This window comes from Calliphora vicina, chromosome 4, assembly GCF_958450345.1.
Source record: "Calliphora vicina chromosome 4, idCalVici1.1, whole genome shotgun sequence".
Taxonomy (NCBI): Eukaryota; Metazoa; Arthropoda; class Insecta; order Diptera; family Calliphoridae; genus Calliphora; species Calliphora vicina.
Genome location: NC_088783.1, coordinates 16,083,996 through 16,109,747, shown reverse-complemented (window position 1 = coordinate 16,109,747; position 25,752 = coordinate 16,083,996). Strand labels below are relative to the sequence as shown.

The 25,752-nt window shown below is 30.6% G+C and overlaps 1 protein-coding gene across 1 annotated transcript in view; it reads left to right on the top strand.

The window, feature by feature from the left end:
• The first annotated feature begins 1,544 nt into the window (after positions 1–1,544).
• AstA-R1 (allatostatin A receptor 1) overlaps positions 1,545–25,752 on the top strand; it is a 121,352-nt gene continuing 97,144 nt past the window's right edge. Inside the window, exon 1 of the mRNA XM_065507476.1 lies at positions 1,545–1,905. Within this exon, the coding sequence (XP_065363548.1) occupies positions 1,545–1,905 (361 nt within the window). The remainder of the gene's footprint in view (positions 1,906–25,752) is intronic.

Below are 25,752 nucleotides of genomic sequence, written 5' to 3'. Positions count from 1 at the left end.
TTTTTTTACCAAAATTTTCTTTTTTTTAAATAAAATGTTTAAGTGGCGTGATTCGTTCTTGGCCACAAAAGATCAGCAGTTCTTTTGGCTCAGAATCCATACGTTGCCAGAAAGATGGGAAAAGGTCATAGATTTATAATTTATATTATAAAAATTTTGCAAATAAAAGCTGAAAAATTATAAAGCAATCCTCCATTTTTAAATCATATTTAAACATCAATGGGTTAATAAAATACCAAAAATATTTTTAAATTTACGTTTTTAAAAAGAATTAAAAATTGTTTGAAAATATTGCTACTTTTGCCCAAAACTGGAAACTTTAAATAAGACATTGTCCGATTTTGCTCAAACTTTCAGCATTTGGTGATGAAGAACAATATTAGACCTCGATGGCCTCGAAAAACCAAAAACTTCAAAATAAGGACCACCCCACTATATACAGACACACACACATATGAACGCAGTTTTCAGATGTATGTACAAATGTATGCGTTTGTTTTAAAAGTAATTCACCATGTGTGAAACATGAGATAAGAAATGCTACACAAAAAGAAATTATAAGGATTTTATGGGATTTAATAAGATACTTTGTAAAAGGAAACACCTGTGGACTTTTTGTTTTAAAAGAGTTATTGATAGAAAACAAAACTTCTACAAATTATAGAGTTTGAAATTGTGACTTCCCATTTGCTTTAAACTCTCAGCTATATGACACTATAATTCCTTTCTTCTTTAAAATTCCTTAAGTAATTTAAAAATGTTCCTTGCTATATTGGAGACAATGCGTAACAATTATATTGAATATTTTTATTATTACGAAATTGAATTCATTATTTAAATAGTTCCAAGGAGCAATTTTCTTCTTTAAAGTTCCTTTAGTAATTTAATTTCTTGCTATACTGGACACAATTCGTAACAATAATGTTGAATATTTTTTTTTATTAAGATATTGAAATAGTTCGAAGAACCAATTTTCTTTACATTTACCATTCTGCTAATTTTCTTTCGGTGTTTTTCTTTTACCAACGTGTAGGTAAATATTTTATGAAACACACATTAAAACTCAGCAGAAATAGTTTTTTAACACACTGAACCAAACTGCAACTACAAAAAGTAAACTTTTTTGATTAAAGAAATTGTTGAGTGAGCGAGTGTTCAAAAAGGAAAACTAAAGTGTTTCATAAAGTAAAAGAAATTTAAACTTTTGTGCAACAAACTTTACAACACTTTCAAATGAAAAGTTTTCACAACAAGAACTAAAAACCTTAAAAGCATTTTGGCCAATATTCTGAGAAAATTGATATAAAGTAATTGTTTAAATAACACAACTAATTTGTAATAATAATTTGTTCAATGTTTTAAAATATTTTTAGGCAATAAAGACAAGAACATGCAACAAGCGGATATACAAAGGACAATAATGAAATTATGAAAGCTGAAAGCAACTACGTTTAAAAGAAAAGAACTTAAAACACTTGGTTGCTTACATTCATCCCTCCAGTAGGCCAAACTGTCCACCTACAATTTACTACTAATATCTCATGATGGCCTATGACACCATGCCCCAGATGAATCACACCAACATGCCAGTGAAACATTTGCAACAACTCACGCCCCAGGCACAAACCCTTTCCTCTTCGTTAGCCATCGCCTGCTCCGAGTGGCTAAATGCCACCGAATGTGGCAACATAACATTTGCCATTGGCAAACAACGTTTTGCCACCGCCACCATGTCGGATGGCAGTGGTGGTGGCAATGCCACACTACCGCCGGATAATCTCATGGAAATGGACCTTGAAATGGATGTTGAATGGCCACTAGAGCGTGTAGTGTCAACAATAGTGCCAGTATTTTTTGGAATTATTGGTTTTGCCGGTTTGCTGGGTAATGCTCTGGTCATTTTAGGTGAGTGTAAAAAACTATTCATGTTTACAATAGACTAAGAATGTAGGAAACTGTGTGTTCTTTAAAAGCTTTTAAAATGAGTGTATGTTTTTTTAAAATCAACTTTGCTTAACCGGAAACCGGATGTGTTTTAGTTAAACATAATAATGTAAGTGTAGATAAGTGTGCTTTTAGTTTGTCTGCTTAAAATGTAAAAGTAAAAAGTTTTTAAACCTTTTTCCTTTAATATATGGTTAAAACTTTCAGCTCTTCTGCTAACTTGGCTTGATTTTAATTAATTTGGTTTTTCATCTCCTGGCAGTTGTGGCAAATTGATCTCAAACAATATAAATTAATGTTAATACGAATTAACTTTTGATGAATGCTTTTTAACTCTACTAACAGGAGATTGAATTTAAGAAAAATAAATTAACAACTATTTCAAAAATTAAGCAAAAATGAGGATTAAATTAAACACGTGTAAAGGAAAATCAAATACGCTTAAGCAAATTTATTTAAAAAAGTGCAATGACTATGACTAGACTATGACTAGACTATGACTAGACTATGACTAGACTATGACTAGACTATGACTAGACTATGACTAGACTATGACTAGACTATGACTAGACTATGACTAGACTATGACTAGACTATGACTAGACTATGACTAGACTATGACTAGACTATGACTAGACTATGACTAGACTATGACTAGACTATGACTAGACTATGACTAGACTATGACTAGACTATGACTAGACTATGACTAGACTATGACTAGACTATGACTAGACTATGACTAGACTATGACTAGACTATGACTAGACTATGACTAGACTATGACTAGACTATGACTAGACTATGACTATGACTAGACTATGACTAGACTATGACTAGACTATGACTAGACTATGACTAGACTATGACTAGACTATGACTAGACTATGACTAGACTATGACTAGACTATGACTAGACTATGACTAGACTATGACTAGACTATGACTAGACTATGACTAGACTATGACTAGACTATGACTAGACTATGACTAGACTATGACTAGACTATGACTAGACTATGACTAGACTATGACTAGACTATGACTAGACTATGACTAGACTATGACTAGACTATGACTAGACTATGACTAGACTATGACTAGACTATGACTAGACTATGACTAGACTATGACTAGACTATGACTAGACTATGACTAGACTATGACTAGACTATGACTAGACTATGACTAGACTATGACTAGACTATGACTAGACTATGACTAGACTATGACTAGACTATGACTAGACTATGACTAGACTATGACTAGACTATGACTAGACTATGACTAGACTATGACTAGACTATGACTAGACTATGACTAGACTATGACTAGACTATGACTAGACTATGACTAGACTATGACTAGACTATGACTAGACTATGACTAGACTATGACTAGACTATGACTAGACTATGACTAGACTATGACTAGACTATGACTAGACTATGACTAGACTATGACTAGACTATGACTAGACTATGACTAGACTATGACTAGACTATGACTAGACTATGACTAGACTATGACTAGACTATGACTAGACTATGACTAGACTATGACTAGACTATGACTAGACTATGACTAGACTATGACTAGACTATGACTAGACTATGACTAGACTATGACTAGACTATGACTAGACTATGACTAGACTATGACTAGACTATGACTAGACTATGACTAGACTATGACTAGACTATGACTAGACTATGACTAGACTATGACTAGACTATGACTAGACTATGACTAGACTATGACTAGACTATGACTAGACTATGACTAGACTATGACTAGACTATGACTAGACTATGACTAGACTATGACTAGACTATGACTAGACTATGACTAGACTATGACTAGACTATGACTAGACTATGACTACACTATGACTAGACTATGACTAGACTATGACTAGACTATGACTAGACTATGACTAGACTATGACTAGACTATGACTAGACTATGACTAGACTATGACTAGACTATGACTAGACTATGACTAGACTATGACTAGACTATGACTAGACTATGACTAGACTATGACTAGACTATGACTAGACTATGACTAGACTATGACTAGACTATGACTAGACTATGACTAGACTATGACTAGACTATGACTAGACTATGACTAGACTATGACTAGACTATGACTAGACTATGACTAGACTATGACTAGACTATGACTAGACTATGACTAGACTATGACTAGACTATGACTAGACTATGACTAGACTATGACTAGACTATGACTAGACTATGACTAGACTATGACTAGACTATGACTAGACTATGACTAGACTATGACTAGACTATGACTAGACTATGACTAGACTATGACTAGACTATGACTAGACTATGACTAGACTATGACTAGACTATGACTAGACTATGACTAGACTATGACTAGACTATGACTAGACTATGACTAGACTATGACTAGACTATGACTAGACTATGACTAGACTATGACTAGACTATGACTAGACTATGACTAGACTATGACTAGACTATGACTAGACTATGACTAGACTATGACTAGACTATGACTAGACTATGACTAGACTATGACTAGACTATGACTAGACTATGACTAGACTATGACTAGACTATGACTAGACTATGACTAGACTATGACTAGACTATGACTAGACTATGACTAGACTATGACTAGACTATGACTAGACTATGACTAGACTATGACTAGACTATGACTAGACTATGACTAGACTATGACTAGACTATGACTAGACTATGACTAGACTATGACTAGACTATGACTAGACTATGACTAGACTATGACTAGACTATGACTAGATTATGACTAGACTATGACTATATAAAATTTAAAGCAATGTTAACAATTGTCGTGTTTTTAATATAATATAAATTTGTTCAATATTCTAAACAAAATTTTTCCATTAATCGATTATAAAACCTTTACTCAATCTCTTTATTTGTTTAGAAATATTTCCATTATTCTAACCATTTATTTGTATATACATGTACAATTTTTATTAATAATTTCCTAAAAGTACTAAAAAATTATAACAAACTCAGCAGAAATTTGCTATTCTATGCATATATTTTGTTTTATTTAATTCCATTTATTTTAGTCTAGATTTTTTTAAACGAAATAGCAAAAAAAAAGGAAAAAACTTTGCTTTGAAATAAATATTCAAATAAGCAGAGTTTTTTTATTTACTCATTGTTATTATAAAATTTTTTACTTTACACAAGTTTTTGTTGGCTATTTTTGTGATGTTTCCAGTTTTCAATTTTAATGCCGCAAAAAGCAAATTGTTTGAATAATAAATTAAATTCATTCGAATTCATGCCACAGCTACTTTTAGTAAAGGTTTTGTATTTCTATTGCCACCAGATCCACTGCCATTTAGATGGTAAAACGTAAATAAATGAACAGCAAAAAGGAATCAAAATTGGAATTTGTGCATTTTTATGGTTGTTGGTGGCAACAAATAAAATGAAACTTTTTTAAAAAAATAATATAGGTACATAATAATAATCAAAAAAAGTATAACATAGAACTGTTGCTAAAGAGCTTTAAAAGGTTCACACATGGCGTATGATTTATATTTTAAATAATTCATGTTTGAATACGCCCGAGTAAAAAGGTAAAATAATTATGTTGCAGTTTACAAATGCAACATTTTTCTTTTAATATTAACAGATAATTCAAGGCAAAAGTTTTTATCAGATAGAATAATAAATTGAATATTTTCAAAGTCTAAAAAAAATCTTAAAACAGTTGCAGTCTTATGGAAATTCTGTTATAACGAAATGATTTAAATTTATTTTAATTTATCAACAAATATTGCATAATAAAACTTACAAAAGAAATATTTAATAAATAAATGGACTAAAAACGAATGCTATTTTCCACTAGTTGGTTGCCATTGTTACTAACAAGAAAAACAGATACAAATACTAAAATAAACAACAACACAACTGAAACAGAAATAACAACAAAACATCCCAACAATAACAATATAGAATTATGACATGATGATGATGATGCTTTTGCAGTTGAAACTGCTGTAGGATGTGAGGCAAATTGTTGCAAACAACATAAAAATAGACTCTTTGAAAATAGAGATGAATAAATTTTGCAAATAGGAATTCTACACTCATGCTGGTGGAAGTGGAAGTAAAAATACAAATAAACTAAATAAAAAACTACTAAAATAAAATGTATGAAAAACAACTACATTTATTTGAAGGAGTGTGTGAAGAAAGTGTGTGAAGGGGTCGGTGGATATTTTATGGAAACTAAACAATAAGAAATGTAAACGATACCCTTGTCATTGTTTAAAAAAAGAGAAAAACATATTTGTGGTAAATATGATAGGTATTAGAAGCGGAAATAATACCCTGCTTCTATAGAAAATCTTGTGGGCAACAACATTTTCTAAATTGAAAATCTTGTTGGTGACAGCAGACAATATTCCATCATGACAACGCCCAGCCACATGTTGCAATACCTGCGACAACTTTTTCTGTTAACAATTTTACGAGCGACAATATTTTCTATAGTAAATCTGGCGGGCGACAACATTATTAATAGAGAATTTGGTAAATTTTGAGGGCGATTACATTTTCTATAGACAATCATGCGGATGACTATAACTTTTTTTTATTGAAAAATCGAGCACCAAAATTGTTTAAAAAATATTATCGCCCCCAGATTTTCTACTGAAATCCTGTTGAGTCTTTTTTTAAAGTATATTTTAAATGGCGATGCACTTTTTTCCAATAAACATTATTGTTGCCATTTTGCTGAGTGTCACAAATATTAATCTGTAACATAATTATAAGCTCAACACTGCATCATCAACATTTTCACACTAGTTTTTTTTTCGTATTTTATTTCTTATTTTTTGCTCCTTTCCACAAAGTACTGTTTTGTTTACTTTACTTTAAATCACACTGGTGAAAGCAATACTTTGTTTGCTACTTGCTGCTATTAATGCTGTTGCTTGCAACTTGTTTATTTATTTATTTTTTTGTTTTTGTTAGTTTTTAAATCCATAGCAGGAGCGTAAGGAAATCAAGGGGGACAAGTTTATATTTAAAGATTTCTTTTCCAAGATTTTAATAATATATTTCGAAATATTTGCTGCATTCGATATAAGTGAAAATAACGCTTCATGTGTAGTATATTTGCAAGGCTAGCAAATATGCTATGATGAATTTTGTGCTACCTTCAGAATAGTCTGCTGCGTGGCAGATTTACGATGTTTTCTGTTTTTAAATTAGCTCCATTTTGGTTGTTGTGGTCTCATATTTGGTTGTTGTGGTCTTGCAAACTATAGTAATTTTGCTAGATTTGCTACATTTACAAGTTTGCTTTACGAAAAGTGAACTCCGCTATTATTTTTGCAAGCAAATGATGTTTAACCCCTGGTTTTTATTACTCTCCCACTCAATTGGTGAATGTGGCAAGTGGTTTTATTCCATATCATTGTAAGTTTATTATTCCATTTGAGTCCACATTTTTAAGCAAATAATAAGACAATTTTCATAGAGCTTGTGTTTACTTTTAGATTTTCTATGGAAAATATCTTTTATAGATAAGATTTTATATTGAAAATTATTATAGAAAATGTTGTCACCGTTAGGATTTTCTTTAGAAAATATTGTCGCCAGTAAAAGATTTTCTATAGAAAAAGTTGTCGCCAGAAAAAATGTGTAGAAAAATTTTTTACTCCAGTAAGATTTTCTATTGAAAAAATTGTCGCCTGTTAAAATTTCTGTAGAAAATATTGTCAACAGTAAGATTTTCTATAGAAAATATTGTCGCCAGTAAGATTTTCTATAGAAAAAGTTGTCTCCAGTAAAAATGTCTATAAAAATTTTTGTCGCCAGTAAGATTTCCTATTGAAAAAGTTGTCGCCAGAAAAAATGTCTAGAAAAAATTTTGTCGCCTGTAAGATTTTCTATTGAAAAAGTTGTCGCCTGTAAAAATTTCTGTAGAAAATATTGTCGCCAGTAAGATTTTCTATAGAAAATGTTGTCGCCAGTAAGATTTTCTATAGAAAAAGTTGTCGCCAGTAAGATTTTCTATAGAAAAAGTTGTCTCCAGTAAAAATGTCTATAAAAATTTTTGTCGCCAGTAAGATTTCCTATTGAAAAAGTTGTCGCCAGAAAAAATGTCTAGAAAAAATTTTGTCGCCTGTAAGATTTTCTATTGAAAAAGTTGTCGCCTGTAAAAATTTTTGTAGAAAATATTGTCGCCAGTAAGATTTTCTATAGAAAATGTTGTCGCCAGTAAGATTTTCTATAGAAAAAGTTGTCGCCAGTAAAAATGTCTATAAAAATGTTTGTCGCCAGTAAGATTTCCTATTGAAAAAGTTGTCGCCTATAAAAATTTCTGTAGAAAATATTGTCGCAAGTAAGATTTTCTATAGAAAATAATATCGTCATAAAATATTGTCGCCAGTAAGATTTTCTATATAAAATATTGTCGCAAGTAAGATTTTCTATAGAAAATATTGTCGCCAGTAAGATTTTCTATAAAAAAAAGTTGTCGCCAGCAAGATATTAGATACAAAATATTGTTGCTAGTGAGATATGCATTAGAAAATATTGTCGCCAGTAAAATTTTCCATAGAAAATGTTGTCGCCAGTAAGATTTTCGTTAGAAAATGTTGTCGTCAGTAAGATTTTTGCTAGAAAATATTGTCGCCAAGAAGATTTCTTTAGAAAATATTGTCGCCAGTAAGATTTTCTATAAAAAAGTTGTCGCCTCTAAAAATGTCTATAGAATAAGTTGTCGCGAGTAAAATTTTCTATAGAAAATTTTGTCACCAGTAAGATTTTCTATAGAAAATGTTTTCACCAGTAAGATTTTCTATAGAAAATGTTGTCACCAGTAAGATTTTCTACAAAAAAAATTGTTTGTATGTAAAAATTTAAATGTAAATGTAAATGTAAAAATTTCTTTAGAATATGTTGTCGTAAGTAAGATTTTCTATAGAAAATGTTGTCGCCAGTAAGATTTGCTATAGAAAATACTGCCGCCAGTAAGATTTTCTATAGAAAATATTGTCGCCAATAAAATTTTCTATGGAAAATTTTTGTTGGAAAAATTGTTCGCCAACTAATTTTTTTTAGAAACATTTGTCGCCAACATACAACTTTACCTTCCTGGTTTCAGGAGACTTGACTACATCTCGATAATAGTAGTTGTTTAATAGGGTATTCATTCGACTAATGATCGTTCGATTAATCGAATAATTTCTTACGAATAATTATTCGAACAATTTAAAAATCGCCATTTTCGAATAACGAATAATTCGAACAATTTTATGTAGAATCATAATATTAATAGGCAAGTCGATTTCTTTAGACCCCTTTTACGCTCACATTATACATTCAATTTGGGCAAGAAATATACCATTTTAAAGGGATTTATTCACAGAAGTGCAGAATATATATTTTATTGAAATCGGTTCAGTTTTTTAGGAGTTATAAACGTTTTAAGATGTTACTAACACATATGCAAAAACGTGTACATGTGAACCTTAAGCTAAAAAGTAAACAAAGCAATGCGTGTTGTTGTTGTAAATAAATAAGAGAAACAAGTAAACAGTATTGATTTCGCTCTGTTTTAAGTGAGAGTTGTTATAGAAACAATGAAGAAGAAGATTTTATTATGTATGTAATTTAAAGTCGCTTGAAAGAAATATTTTGAAGGTTTTTTTTATTTTCTCAATATGTAATTGTGAGTAAATAGTTATTTTAAGGCGAAGGCCTTTAAACTTTATACGAATCAATTTATTATCACTGCATGAAGTTTAACCAAAAATGAGATGGATCGGAACAGGTGGCGAGTCACCTCCCATACAAAGTAAATATGTAGTTATGTATTTTTAAATATTTTGTGAACTATAATTTCAAGATTTTTCAAACTTTGTCTATATGGCTCTTTTATCATTTTGCATAGTTTCGCTGAAACTTTTCGGGATTGGAATAGTGGGCGTGGCACACCCTATACAAAGTAAATATTTAATTTCGAATATCTGGAGAACTATTACAATTATAAAAGTGTTTAAGCTTTTTACGAATTAATTTGTTATTACTGTGCGGAGTTAGCTGAAAATAGGCGAAATTAGATTAGAGGACGTAGCACCTCCCATACAAAGTAAATATTAATTTCGAATGTCTGGGGAACCAAAATGGGAGGGTCGAAAAAGGATGTGAGTCACCTCCCATACAAAGTTATAATTACATGATTCTTCAAACTTTGTCCGCATAGCTCTATTACCATTTTACAGAGATTGGCTGAAAGTGGTCGGGATTGCATTAGTGGTGGCACCTCTCATTCAAAGTAAATAATTAATTTCGAATATCTGGAGAACTATAATTCTAAAAGTATTTAAAATGTATATCAATCAATTTATTACCATATTAAAAACGAATTTATTCTTGATCATTTTACAAAGTTTAGCTAAACATGATCGGCTTATTTGGAATGACGCCTTCCATATAAAGTAAAGTTAAAGTGAATATGAGTTACTTTTTTTATATAAAATACATAAAAATGGGTGGGATCAGAACAGTGAAGTAGTGTCTCCCATACCAAATTAGTTAATGTTTGAATATCAAATAAACAGTAATTGAGAGATTCTCAATATTTTGCATGTGTTATTATCATACCATTGTACATAGTTTAATTTTACTAGGATAGGGGTAGCGAAGTGCACCGGGATATACTAGTAATTATTAATTTATTAAATTGCTTAAAATTTTTCATAATTTCAAATTTAAATAAGTTATAATGACTCACAAAAATTGTATTGTTTCTGAAATTCGACAAATAACTAAAGACAAAGGGATTTTAGATCATTGTAGATGAGTGTTCCGATAGCTCCTTCTATAAATATTACTACAAGAAGTTACAATTCTGAAAACAAATCTTTCAAAATTTTTAACTTAGGACTTGAACCAATGAAAATAAAAGTTACGGAATAAAATATTTGTTATTTAGCTTGCGAATAATCGCAATTAATAACCAAAATATTAACTTACATTAAAGTGGAATGGATAATGATATCAAACTTTGGACAGATTCCCTTTATTGTGTAATTCCCCAAGACAACTTTATTAAGCAAAGATTCGGCAACGTTGATAGAGCTTGATGTATAATACAATTTGTTATAAACAAATTTAGAAATAGTGAATAATCAATTTACAAAAGAATTAGTTACTCAATTTAAAACCCGAATTAATGAACGACATAAAAAAGTTGTTAATACGTTTATATTGTATTTGAATTCAGGATTATGTCCAACTAGCTCAAAATTTTTAAAGCTTAGCTCCAAAACGGAAACTAAGGGTTTTGCTAGTCAATTGTTTTGTAGATTGTTTGGGAGTTAATCTGATCAGAATATTTCTGTTGAAAATTTAATGATGAACTTTGTTTTCGAATGCTTTTTAACACTATCAATACTTGAATTGTTAACTTTAACGTTATTTTTTGTTTTTCTTTAACAATAAAATATTAAAAAACCGACATCAAAACTTCATTCTTTACTTTTTTTTAAACAAATTTAAATTATTCGAATAATTCGATTAATTTTAAACGTTTGATCGAATTATTCGAACAAGTTAAAATCTCCTATTCGAATTATTCGTTTTATTCGAACAAGAGAAAAATCGAATAATTGTTTAATTTCCCCTTTTTTGAATAAATCCAGTAAATACTTCTTAACATGTGTTTTACTGCTATTCTGCACTCGGTAGCAGTATTTGTGTATATCTTGGTTTACCTAAACTACCAAACCATCTACACCAGTTGCAAAGAGGAAGGCAAAGCAACCAAACCAAGCCATATTGAAAATTTCACTCAGGTGTTCACCTCAAAACAGTCGAGTGGTATGTGCACCCCTACTTGTGACATGTTGCAAACACTTGTTGTTTTGTAAATTTAACAAGTGTTTCTTATTATTTTTTGTTCCATTTTAAAAGTGGAAAATTTAAACAGCAGCAGCAACGGAAAAGGAAATCCATACATTTATGTAGGCTAAGGTATACGAAGGTATAAGGGTGGGTGGTTGTACATATAGATATAATAGCTGTTGTTGTTCTAGTTTCATTTGCCGTTTCTTTTATAGAAATGTTTATATTAGATACTTTGTTCTCTTTGTTGTTTTCATTTCTGGCTTAAAAATAGATTTTAAAAACAAAAGCTAAAAAACAAAGACGCAACAAGAAACTAAATCCTTACAACATTTATTTTTAAGTCTAAGAAAATTATCCTTGTAAGATTTTATTTTCACAGCCAACAAAACAAAACAAGACAACAACAACACTGTACAAAGGATTTTTTTCTTTAATAAAGACTTTATAAATCTCTTTTCATGCTCCTATTCTTACTGTATTTCAAGGTAAATTCCATACTGAGTGTTTCTGTTTTTGAGTGTTGAGGGAATGAGATTTATTTAAATCTGTCGAAAGCCATAATTCACCTGTAATAGTAGAAATAATTTCCGGCTTACTTTTTTTATTCTTCTAAATAAAATGTAAGGAAAACAAAATGACAAGAAAAATATTTCAATTAAAATCTGTATCATTTGATTGACGTGTTTTGTCTTTGTTGCTGAAAGAACAACTTGAATTTATTATTATTTTGCGGAAATGGAAACAAAATAAAGAAATCAAGAAAATCATAAAGTCATCTTTGGATTCTAAAACGTTTCACCAAAAAATAATTACAAAGAAAAAAAAATCGAATTGTAACAGGAAATATGAAAAAGACAACTTGCTGGATTAAGAATATGTTTAATATTTATGTACATTTTCAGAGCAAGAAATTTCCTTTAAAATAGTTGGAGTTCCGCAATAGAAACAAACTAATTTTAAAAGTCGCAACCCAAAATTTTCAACACAAATTTCACAAACAAGACTTTCTATAGAAAATTTTGTCACAAACAAGACTTTCTATAGAAAATTTTGTCACAAACAAGACTTTCTATAGAAAATTTTGTCACAAACAAGACTTTCTATAGAAAATTTTGTCACAAACAAGATTTTCTATAGAAAATTGTGTCCCAAACAAGATTTTCTATAGAAAATTGTGTCCCAAACAAGATTTTCTATAGAAAATTGTGTCCCAAACAAGATTTTCTATAGAAAATTGTGTCCCAAACAAGATTTTCTATAGAAAATTGTGTCCCAAACAAGATTTTCTATAGAAAATTGTGTCCCAAACAAGATTTTCTATAGAAAATTGTGTCCCAAACATGATTTTCTATAGAAAATTGTGTCCCAAACATGATTTTCTATTCTATGTCTCTTGAAAACAACTTTCCGAAGCGTCCAAATAACTTACATACAGGATTCATACATCAATATCTCCGGAATTCTTCCGGCTCGGTTGCTATCGAGAAAATCGGTCCACAAATGGCTGAGATATAAGGAAAAAGCCTGGAAAACCTCGATTTTTGACATATCTTTTTACCTATATTTTGATTACTAAGTCATTATATAGACAATATGGATATCTAATGATTGATATTTCAAAGACCTTTGCAATGACGTATAGACCATAGTAATTAGGACCTGCAATGGGTCAAAATCGAAAAAAATATTTTTTAACCCGAATTTTTTTTTCACCAAAAGTTTTTTTCGTTAAATATTAAAACAAACAATTTTTAAAATTTAAAAAAAAAATTAAAAAAAAAAAATTTTCAAAAAAAAAATTTTTTCCAAAAAATTAAAAAACATAATTACTCTTCAAGGAATCTTAGTTTTCTTTAATTTTTATTTTCATAAACCTCTACATTTCCTCTGTTTGTAGTTAAATTTTGTGTTTCAATTTTCATTAAACAAAATAAAATTTCTATGACTTTGATTTGCTTTAATAGATTTTTTTACTTGGAAAAGCTCAAGCTGCAAGTATTCCAAAAATATAAACACCAATACCCAAGCAGTTATGTAGACACACATGCACGCACACATGCATAAACAAAAATACAAATCACTGTTTAATGGATGTGGGTCGCAGTAGTGTCCTTCAAGTTGTCCTCATACAACTAAATACGTAAATATGCATGTGCAAATGTAGCCAGTGGGAAACCAAATACTAGGGCTTCACTTTGTAGGCCTTTCGAAAGACATATTTACACATTCCAAAAATATCCGATATTCAGAAGGACTTTGCTTTGATACACATTCAAATATGCATTGCAAAATTACGTCTAACAAATCTTTATTTAAAATTAAAACATGCTTGGTTTATAATTATTCCTACCTATATGTTGCCTCTCTATAAACAAATTATTTTGCTCTCTATATATCTACTTTAGCCCTATTTTCTCAACCTGTGCTTATCGTTTTTCGTAACGATATACTTCCAATTAATATAATTTTGTATCATCACAATAAAATTTAACCAGAGATTGAGAAGATTTGCTTTTTCTTTAATAAAACTTTATGCATTTTTAGATTTATTAAAAGTCAACAATTTTTGAAAGTCCATTCTTTAGGTTTTATGCTGAATTCATTAAGAATATTTTCCTTAATAATCCTATTTAAAGGCTTGCTTCAGCAGAAATTTAATTAGGATTTAATTTTCAAGCCATTTTATAGAAACCCCTATGGAGACATTCCGTGGCAGGTCTCCTTACATTCATTCAACGGAAGACCTTAATTAAGAAGGCCTTTTATCAGACCCCTAACAGAAGCGAGTATGTAATGCCTTGGCCCCCCAAAACAGGACGTGTAAAATTGAAACGATTTTGCAATGATGCTGGGTGTCCTTGGATGTGAAAAATGGGGCCTTTAGGAAGGCATATTTATTGCATATTTTTCCCGCTGGATACACATAAGTATATGTGATGTGTATTAATGTTGGAATGCGAAAATGAGTCTGTGTTGGAATTTTATAAATTTATTTATTCTTTTGTGTGCAGTAACATGGCTGTGCATTGTTGCTAATACGTCTTACATATGTACGTACATAACACAAGTTTACAAAAAAAGTACTTTTTTAGGATAGCACAGAGGAATTTTGGTGTCAAACACTCAATTTCAAAAATCAAATAATGCAGTTTTGTAGAGAAATGTTTAAAGATAAAATTTACACTTATAGTTTTAAGAAAAATTTTATCTGATTTTTAAAAAATTGAAGTAAAGTCCATGCAAGGGTGTTAAGGCAAAACTTCCCAACCACTTCTTTCTAAATAGTTTTTAACAGGTACTGCAAAATGTGGCCTTACGAATCAGTTGCGTTCGGTACAGTTTCCCAGATTTCTGCAACTCATAAAAGATAGGACCTTTTGCTACCACCAAGTACAGAATAATTAAGAATAATTTCGGACATGCAAAATCGTGTTTCAAGGTCTCTCGGCTTCAATTCGTATGGCACTCAATTTCTCTGCTTTTGGATGAATCCTGCTGCTTGCAAACGTTTTTAAATTGCTGATTGAGTATCTCCCAATGATTTTGCAAGCTCTTGTTGAGTTTGGCAACACTCTTCATGCAGTAATTCCTCCAATTCTTGGTCTTCAAATGTTTTTGGCTGGCCTGGGCGATCTATGTCTTCCGTATCAAAATCACCACCAACTATTGTAAATTCCGCATATTTAAGTCATATACCCATTTGGATTATACATAAATGTTTTTATACCCTTCACCTTCGTGAGAAGGGTATACATATATAAGTTTGTCATTCCGTTTGTAATTTCTACATTTTTCATTTCCGACCCTATGAAGTATATATGTATATTCTGGATCCTTATAGATAGCGGAGTCGATTAAGACATGTCCGTCTGTCTGTTGAAATCAATTTTCTGAAGACCCCAGATATCTTCGGGATCCAAATCTTTAATAATTCTGTCAGACATGCTTTCGAGAAGTTTGATATTTAAAATCAGCAAAATCGGTCCATAAATAACGGAGATATGAGCAAAAAACCGGGACAACCTCGATTTTTGACCTATTTTTGATCTATATCTGGATTACTAAGTCATTAATATAGACAATATGGATATCTAATGATAGATATTTCAAAGTACATTGCAACGATGTAGATAAGGCTATAGTAAGTTGGACCTACAATGGGTCAAAATCGGTAAAAATATTTTTTAACCCGAATTTTTTTTTTCAAAAAATTTTTTTTCAAAAACAATTAAAAAAATTAAATTTTGTTTACCTAAAAATATTTAAAAAAATTTATTTTATAGTATAATTTGGTGAAGGGTATATAAGATTCGGCACAGCCGAATATAGCTCTCTTACTTGTTTTTTTTAATGTGAGTACCGAGAGCCCCCATTCCGCCTACAAACTGGAAAACACCTCAGCTCCATTCTAGTGAATTTTCGTTAGTTCCCGAAATACCACTGTCCGGTAGTTAATTAAATATTTTTTGTTTCCCAATCATCATCATCATCAACATAATATTAATAGACAAGTCGATTTCTTTAGATCCCTTTTACGCTCACATTATACATTCAATTTGGACAAGAAATAACCATTTTAAAGGGATTTATTCACAGAAGTTGAAATCGGTTCATGTTTTTAGGAGTTATAACCGTGTAAAGATGTTACTAACACATATGCAAAAACGTGTACATGTGAACCTTAAGCTAAAAAGTAAACAAAGCAATTCGTATTTGTCCAATTTGTTGTTGTAAATAAATAAGAGAAACAATTAAACAGTATTGATTTCGCTCTGTTTTAAGTGAGAGTTGTTATAGAAAACAAAGAAAAAGACTTTAGTAATTTAAATTCGCTTTAATAAATATATTTTGAAGGTGTTTTTTATTTTCTAACTCCCATATGCATAAACAATTTTTAAATTTATCAAAGGTTTATAAAACAAAATTTCCATTCAAAATTGTTCTTATAAACCTTTGACAAATTTAAAAACTGTTTATGCATATGAGGGTAAATACTTTATACGAATCAATTTCTTATCACGGCACGAAGTTTCATTAAAAATGGGACGGGTCGGAACAAATTGTGACAACCATTTATATGATGAAGGACTAATCATATTATGGTGCTCTCGGCTTAAGGCTTATCATAATCTGAGAACAACATATTATGATAAAATTATTCATCATAAATATGGTTGCCACAAACATATATATGTTTACTGTAACCATATATATGGTTGAGACAATCATGTGAATCGTAAGTTAACCATATTATGGTTACCACAATCATGTAAATGGTTACTGTGACTATAATATAGTTAAAAAAATTGTAACACTATATAAATGGTTACAGTAACCATGCCTAATTATATTTTTTCTCTGCGTGTAGCTGAATATAGAGGGAATTAGATTAGAGGGCGTAGCACCTCCCATACAGAGTAAATATTAATTTAGAATATTTGGGGAACCAAAATGGGAGGGGTCGAAAAAGGAAGTGAATCACCTTCCATACACAGTAATAATTGCAAGGTTATTCAAACTTTGTCCGCATAGCTCTCTTACCATTTTACAGAGATTGTCTGAAAATGGTCGTTATGCAGTAGTGGTCGTGGCACAATGTAAATAATTAATTTTGAATATCTCGAGAACTATAATTCTAAAAATAAAAACGAATTTATTCCTTATCCCTGTACGAAGTTTAGCTAAGCATGATCGGCGTAGTAGGAATGACCCCTCCCTTATAAAGGAAAGTTAAAGTAAAGCTTTATATGAGTTATTTTTTTACACAAAATATTTAAAAATGGGTGGGATCAGAACAGTGGAGTGGTATCTCCCACACCGGGTTATGCTAGTATACATCACAATTTTAAGATGCTTAGAAATTTCTTTTTTGGATTTGAAAGCTCATAAAAAATGTCCGCTTAAGGTATCGTAATAATTTTTTAACTTTAAAAAGACTTGTTATGTTTTTAATGAATAATGAAGACAATAATTTTGAAAAAATAAATTTTAGTAGAAATTGTATGCAGTTCAATAAAATGTTACTAAAATTTTTTACTATTTTCACAAAATCTGTTCCACTGGCAATATTTTTGAGCTGACTGGTAACAGTTAAGCTACAGATCTATCACAATAAATTTGTTTATAAAAATTTTTTAAGAAATTTTAAAAACTCGATATTATTTATTTAATGATAAACTTAAAATTTTGTTAAGAAAAACGTTTGGAAGCCTAAGCCAATTGTATGAAAAATATTGGGAAAGGCGTTTAAAACTTGAATAATTTCCATAGAATTTTATTTTAACGTTTGTCGTTTTTATTTGAGAACACTTTTTTTTTAATTACGAACGCTAAACGGCCTAAAATAGCAAACTCATATACATATGTATGTATGTTTCACATCATGAACAAAAACTTTGTAAACTAGTGTAATCAAACACACACAGTCACTCACACAACCTAGACAATACCCTAATGGCAATCTAACGGTCTGGTATAACTGAAATACATACTTATACACATAAAAATACATATGTATAAGTATTTTTACTACGTTTGCTTTAAAGTACTAACTGTGAACTCTTATTGCAATTTAAAAAAAAATACTCTTCTCCGTACTATTTACTTATTCTTCCCAATCTTACCACAAACAATTTCCCAACAATAACTACGACAAAAAGAGTAACAACTACATGGACAATGCGAGTAGTTTTGTATGAGTGCAACACTTATATACATTAAACACATTGACGACAGCAGGCTACCGACTACAAATGTCGCTGGCAACAATTGTTGCCACTTAATTATTTTGAAAACGGCAGCAACATCGCAACGAAAATAGAAAGGCAATGGTGGTCGTGTAGCCTTGTAGCCATGCTGTCGTGAAAGTAATAAGTTTGTATTGTATTTTTGACAGCTAGTAGTCGGTAGCCTGCTGTCCTGAATGTGTTTATTGCATTAAGCTGCTGCAAGTATACGAACAACAAGTTGAAGACGAAACGGAAAAAAAAGAAAAAGAAGAAATAAATAGAAAAACAAAAACAAGATTTGAAATTGTAACAGAGAAATGACTCATTCAAGGTTACCACCCCCCATTGACACAGAAGGCATTTGAAATGAGCTTCAAATCATTGTTAGATGAATGAATAGAAATGCCGACAGGTACGCACGCAGATGTTGATGTGACTGAGAATGTTGCAGCTAGCTGCAGATAAACATGTTCAACATGATAAACACACGAGTACATGACCCCAAAGGAATTATATCAATTTGGGAATTTATGTTTTACAAAGATAATATAGTACATTAAGTGTTATTAAAGAAACTGCAAACAGAGAAATTTAAACACTTTTAGTTACTGTATTTAAAAAAAAATAAAACTATTTCAAGGCCGACTTCTCTTAATATTTAATTAATATCGAGCCCTTAGCGCCAAATTATTGTAAGCGACAAAACACAAATTTTACAGGAGAAGGTTTAGAATTAAAAATGTTATGATGCGATATAATATAATTTCCTTCAAGCTATTTGTCTATTTTTCAAAAATATTTATAACTTTTGACAATTAAAAACTCATTGAAAAATACTTTATTGAAAAATATGATAAAAAATGTTTTTTATTGATACAAATTTTTCGAATTGAAATAACATTTTTATTTCTGAATAGTTTTTAATGAAATTGCACAGTTACGTAGATTTTTCTATTTGAAATGGAAAACTAAAAACGAATTTTGAAATTTATTATCAGCAATCCCGCAATTCCCAAAAAAATTTTGAAAAATTCCAAAAATGGGAATTTTTAGTTTTTTAGCTATAATATCCATACTATGGTCGGAGTTATTGGAACCCTTTACAAAATAATTAGAAACATATTGGGCCACCTAAAATCGTTTACAATATTTTGATAACGATTTGAGAATTTTTTCCCTAAAGATTAATTTTACCTACAAAAATAAGTATTTTATGAATGGACCTGGTCCCCACGGTAACAAAAATTGTTTAATTAGTTTTCATTTAAAATATTTTATGAAAACATAGCTTTCAGAAAGTATAAATTCCTTATACAGCGTCTTTTGGCGATAACTTAAAATTAAAAAAAGTTCTTTTTTCCCAAAAAATTTGCGAAAAATCATCTTTTAAATTTTTTTTAATTCAAATGCATATAACTTTGGAATTAGTCATTATATTTAAACAATTAATTTTCTATTTCACACATACATATGTTGTTAGTCTAATAAAGGAAAACTGGAGAAAATCGGGAAATGTTTGGATACGCTGTTATCAAAAACTGGAGTAGGGTGGGTAAAAATTTAATTTTCAAATGCGATTATCTCCTAAGCTATAAGAGATAATTGATAGCTACGAATCTTATCGATAAGTAGATTCTATATGTGTAATTTTTTAGAAATCGGAACACAAACGCAGAAATAGGATTGTTTTAAAAATGTAACATACCCGAGGTGTCCTACTTTGAGGACCCTTGGTCGCGCCCCTGGTGGGCCCATGAGGTCTACTTTCAGAACTAAAACTCGACAACACTTCTTCTTTGCGCATGTGAAATTTCGTTCAAACCAATCTAACCATTTAGAAGTTACAGATTTATTTCCCTCCTTTTTTTATACCACTGATTGTCGCTTACGATAAAATTCGTTTACTGTAAAATATAAACATTGACTTACGATAAAATCTTACCTCCTATAATTTTGAAGTTATTAACAATTTTGATATTCTGAGAACGCTAAAACATCAGTTGGTCCATAAAATTTTAATTTATGCAATAAAAAAAAATTTAGAAAATGTCGCTTACGATAATTTGTGTTTTAATAGAAACTAATTTTAAAGACAAAATATTATATGAAAAGTCGTATAACAAAACTTTTTAATATTTGAGACAAACTTCTAAAGAAAATCAGGTTTGTGACAATCTTTTTTATATAAAACCGTGTTTGGGATAAACTTTTCGATAGAAAATCTTCTTTGGGAAAAAGTTTTCGATAGAAATTTTCTTTTTGGCAACATTTTCAATATTTGGGACAAATTTTTTTGGCACAAACTTTTCTAAAGAAAACCTTTCATGGGGGACAAACTTGTCTTGAAAATCTTGTTTGGGAAAAACGTTTGTTTAGAAAATCTTGTTGGGGCAAAGTGTTGGTTCAGAAGTGGTGACTTTGAAACGGAAGAAAAATATCGTCCAGGTCAGCCAAAAAAGTTTCAAGACCAAGTATTGGAGGCATTACTCCATGAAGATTGTTGTAAAACTCAACCAGAGCTTGCAAAATCATTGGGAGCTACTCAAGCAGCAATTTCAAAATGTTTGCGAACAGCAGGATTCGTCCAAAAACAGGGAATTTGGATACCATACGAATTGAAGCTGACAGACCTCGAAATTACGATTAAACGCTATAAATAAATATAATTTTTGCACGAATCATTATTTGCAATGAAAAATGGAAACAGGGAACCTGTACCCCTTAAAAAGGAATTTGGAATGAAGTGATTGAGAAGTTTTGCCTCACCCGCTATATAGTTCAGACCTTGCCCCGACCGACTTCTATTTATTTCGATCGAAGCAGAACGCTCTCTCTCTGGAATACGCTCCACATTGTAACAAAGTATCCGAAATTATCCGAAGTTTCCGGGTCAATATTTTTATGTTGCTGATGCTCGAGGTAATGTTGTAGAAAAGTTTAGCAAAAAAAAGTTTTTTTTTCTATTTGATTAAAATTATTATTACAATTTACAAAAATATTATTTTTATAGTTCTAATCAATAGAGATGAATTTATGAACCTTTTCCGGAAACCCTTCCATTAAGGTTTTTATACAGCTTTATGTCCCTTTGTTCGAACAGATAGTCCATATCCGTTTAAAATCTACCACACTTTTGGACACCTTTTTTGTGCTCTTCAATTCTCTTTTAACAAGATCCCAATATCTTACCACTGGCCTTAGCTCCAGGTAGTTTGGCGGATTTGGCTCTTTTGGTACAAATACAACATTATTGTTCTTGTACCACTCAAAACCTTGCTTACCATAATGACAGAATGCCAAATCAGGCCAAAAATCAGTAGCCACATTAACAAGTCTTATGAATGGAATGGAAGCCTTTTTTGCAAACATTTTATTTTATTTAATTTAATTTAATTCGCCAATGAAATTACAATTTCTTACAGGCTAGCATAATTCTTAAATCTTAATTAAAATCTATTTACTATAGTATAATTTAAAAAATACAAAGTTTAAATGTCATCATTTTAATAAATGAATACTCCGTTTGATGACATTAGGATCAGTCGAATAGTCAATAATATGATAGAAGTTATTGAATTGAGCAATAACACTACGCATCGGTTCAAAGTTTGCATAATTTGAACGGAAATATTGGATCTAAAGTGGGATATAATTCCTTGTTGGTCGATTTGGAACTATGAATTCGATTTTACGAAGTAGGAATTCGGAATTACTTGTAAATTAGTAGTAAATTAATCATGAATTAGATATTCATATATATTCTCCTACTTTTTATAGTAGGGAGTTTTATGAGTGATTAATGTTTGAATTCCATCGGAGTTTGCGAAGGCAAAATAGAAGAAATTGTTTTTGGACGGATTCAATTTTCCGTATATCCAGACAACACTAGCATATTCTAAAATTGGTCTCACAAGTGACGTAAACAATTGCTTTGTGACATAAGGATCATCAAACTCTTTTCCCCAGCGTTTGATGACACCTAATACCCCTTTGGCTTTCTTAATAATTTGTGAAATGTAAGAATTAAAACATAATTTATTATCAAGCAATACGCCAAGATCAAGGAATATCTCAACTTTATCAAGTTGATGATCATTGATCGAATATCTACAGATTACTGAACTTCGTCTGTAGAATGTCATTTGTTTACATTTTTTCAAATTCAGATCCATTAAATTCTTATTACACCATTGGTTAAAATTATCCAGATCAGCTTGAAGTAAGGCACATTGGTTAGATTGGTTTAAGCTAAGGAAGAGCTTAACGTCATCGGCATACATTAACATTTTGGAATTCTTAATACAGGATGGTAGATCATTAATGAATATTAGAAATAATACTCGACCCAAATGACTACCTTGAGGAACACCAGATATAACTGGAATATTTTTTGATTTATAGTCTCTGAACAATACCTATTGATGTCTGGTTTTCAAATATGTAAATTTCGGTATTTATAGAGCCCTTTGTAACAAATGTTTGGCTTATTTTGCCGTAACTGTATATTGCTTGCCATACCAAGAACTTTTTGCAAAAATTTGCTGCTTTTGAGTTCTAAACTTTTCTACAACATTGCCTCCTGCACCAGCAACATAAAAATATTGACCCGAATGCTGAGAAAAATGTTCCATCATTTGTCTTCAATTTCCGTGCTCTGTCTTTTGCCTCTAAATTTTTAGCAGAATTCCTGTCAGGGACTTTTTGATCCTTGCATGTTTTTCAATCTGCATTGGCTTTAACTTTTCGTACCAAATAGTCCGAGTACTGAGCTAACCGGACTGCTTTCGTACCGGAAGTGTTGGGAGCTCTTTTGAAAATACTTTCTATTTATTTGCTTTTGAAACATCATGTGGAGCATTCCTTCTACCTGAACAAGGTTTTCTTTCAACGGACAACTTGACTGCTACTGTTTAATAACATTGGAATCAGTTTGCCGGCAGACCTTTGATTGTTTATCCATTTTTTTGTAGGACCAAGTTGGGTTTTGTAGAAAATATTTAATAATTTTAGTACGCACTTTTTTATGGTCACCAATTTAATCAAATTAACAACAAATGAACATAATTGACTGACAGGCTTTACAAAGGTAACTTGATCAAAAAAAAATCAAATAATGATTGGGTTAAAAGTTTTAATGAAAAACATTTGGGACAACTTTTTCAATAGAAAATCTAGCTTGGAACAAACTTTTTTATAGAAAGGAGTAACATTTTCTAAGGAAAACATTATTGGGACAAAATAAAAACACTTGATACGAATTAAATTTTCCAAGGAAAATCTTATTTGGAACAGTATTTTCCAAAGAAAATCTGAATTGCGACATGATTCTCTATAGAAAATATTGCTTAGGACCAAGTTATGGAAAATCTTTTTTTAGGAACAAATGGAAAATCATATTTGTTTTAAAGTTTTCTATAAAAATTTTTATTTGGAAAAAGTTTTCTATAAAAAATTCAGTTTTGGGACATAATTTTCCACAAAAAATTTACCACATTTTCTATAGGAAATCTTTTTAAATGGAAAATCTTATTGACATTTTCTTAAGAAAATTTTCATTTGAAAGCAATGGTAAATTAATTCCTTGTAAGTTGAAATTGAAGAACTATTTGTTGCTCTTATGTGTACATTAGCACAGATCTCTTTACTGAATTCTTAATAAATAGAAAAAAAAGTAAAACGTTCAAGTGTCCCTGCACAAGAATTTTCCTTTCAAACTCGTGTATTGTGTCGTGTTATTGCATCAGTTCTACGATGTGTTTGATGCATTCCTACACATTTGCCCTCAAGCAGACATAAAATGTCTTCTTAAATATGGGTGTATGTATGTTTGTTTACTTTTTATTGAAGAGAGTGGGAGTAATAAAGAGGATGCATGCTATTGTTATTACTGCTACATCGGCTGCTGTTGTTGTTTTTTTAGGGTTTATTTGCATTTATGAGCCATTGTGGGTGTTTGTTGTTATAATAATGGTCGTTTGTTGTGTCGGTTGGTTACTCGGTTGGTCTGTCGTTCGTTTCTACAATCGTTTACTTCCGTGTTGTTTGGTTTTTGCTGTTGCTTGAGTGGGTGGCTGTAAAAAGGGGGTTGTTTTTTGATGTTGCTAAGTTTTATTTTTAATGTTTCCCGTAATCCATAGTTTGTATTTAATTTGTTATACAGTTTAAGTGTTGCTGTGTTAAAGTTTAACCCATTAAGAGAACATTATGTGTTGGTGTTAATGTTTAATAATACGAGAGTTAAAGAAAAACAAGGCTATAATAAACATAAAGATTTTAATGGAGATTTTTATAAAACTTTTTCTCATATGCAGAAATTATAGGTAACATTAGAAGAAGTTTTGCATTGCTTCTAAAAGCATTACAGTTTAATGATTTTTTTTATAAAAACACATTTTAATTTTCTTACATTTAAATGGAACATTTCTGTGACAAACTATAATTTCAATTTAAATGTCACACAAAATCTTAATTACCAAGTGAAACAGTTCATTAATGGAAGATGAAAAAAAGCCACCATTAAAACAACTGAAAGCACACAAAACAAATACAAAATCAAGTCATTTGTCAAGTGCGTTGTTGTAAGAGTTAAAGAGACCCAACAAAAAACAATGTAATAATAGTTTTTCTTTTTGAATTTTGTCAACTTGTCTTCTTGTCACTTTTACAACACAACTCGCACTCGTAGTACTGCATAATGATGCCACAGAATAAGCAAAAAATTACAAAGTTTGTGTGGCATGCAACAGTGTAGGGAATATGTACATTAATATGTATGTAATTGTGACAACAGCAACTAGTTGGTTGATGTAATACTGTGTTTGTAATTTCCGGTTTCAGCAGACAAATTTGTGTTCGCATGATGATGATTGTCAGTCAGTATGTCAGTCAGTCCTTGACTGTGACACCATGTCATTGTGTGATTTTAAGCCATCATCATCAGCATCATATAGTATGAGAGTACACTCATTTGTATGAATGTACATGTGCACGAGTAAATATATAATTTTATAAAAGTGTTTCATCAGTCTTTGCACAGTTTGTTAGTGAGCCCAGCCATTCGTCTCTAAGTTGTTAATGAAATGTTCTAAAATTCTGACTGATTCCCTCTTTTTACAATTTCTTTTGCCGTTTGTTGCTCTGATTATCAAGTGTG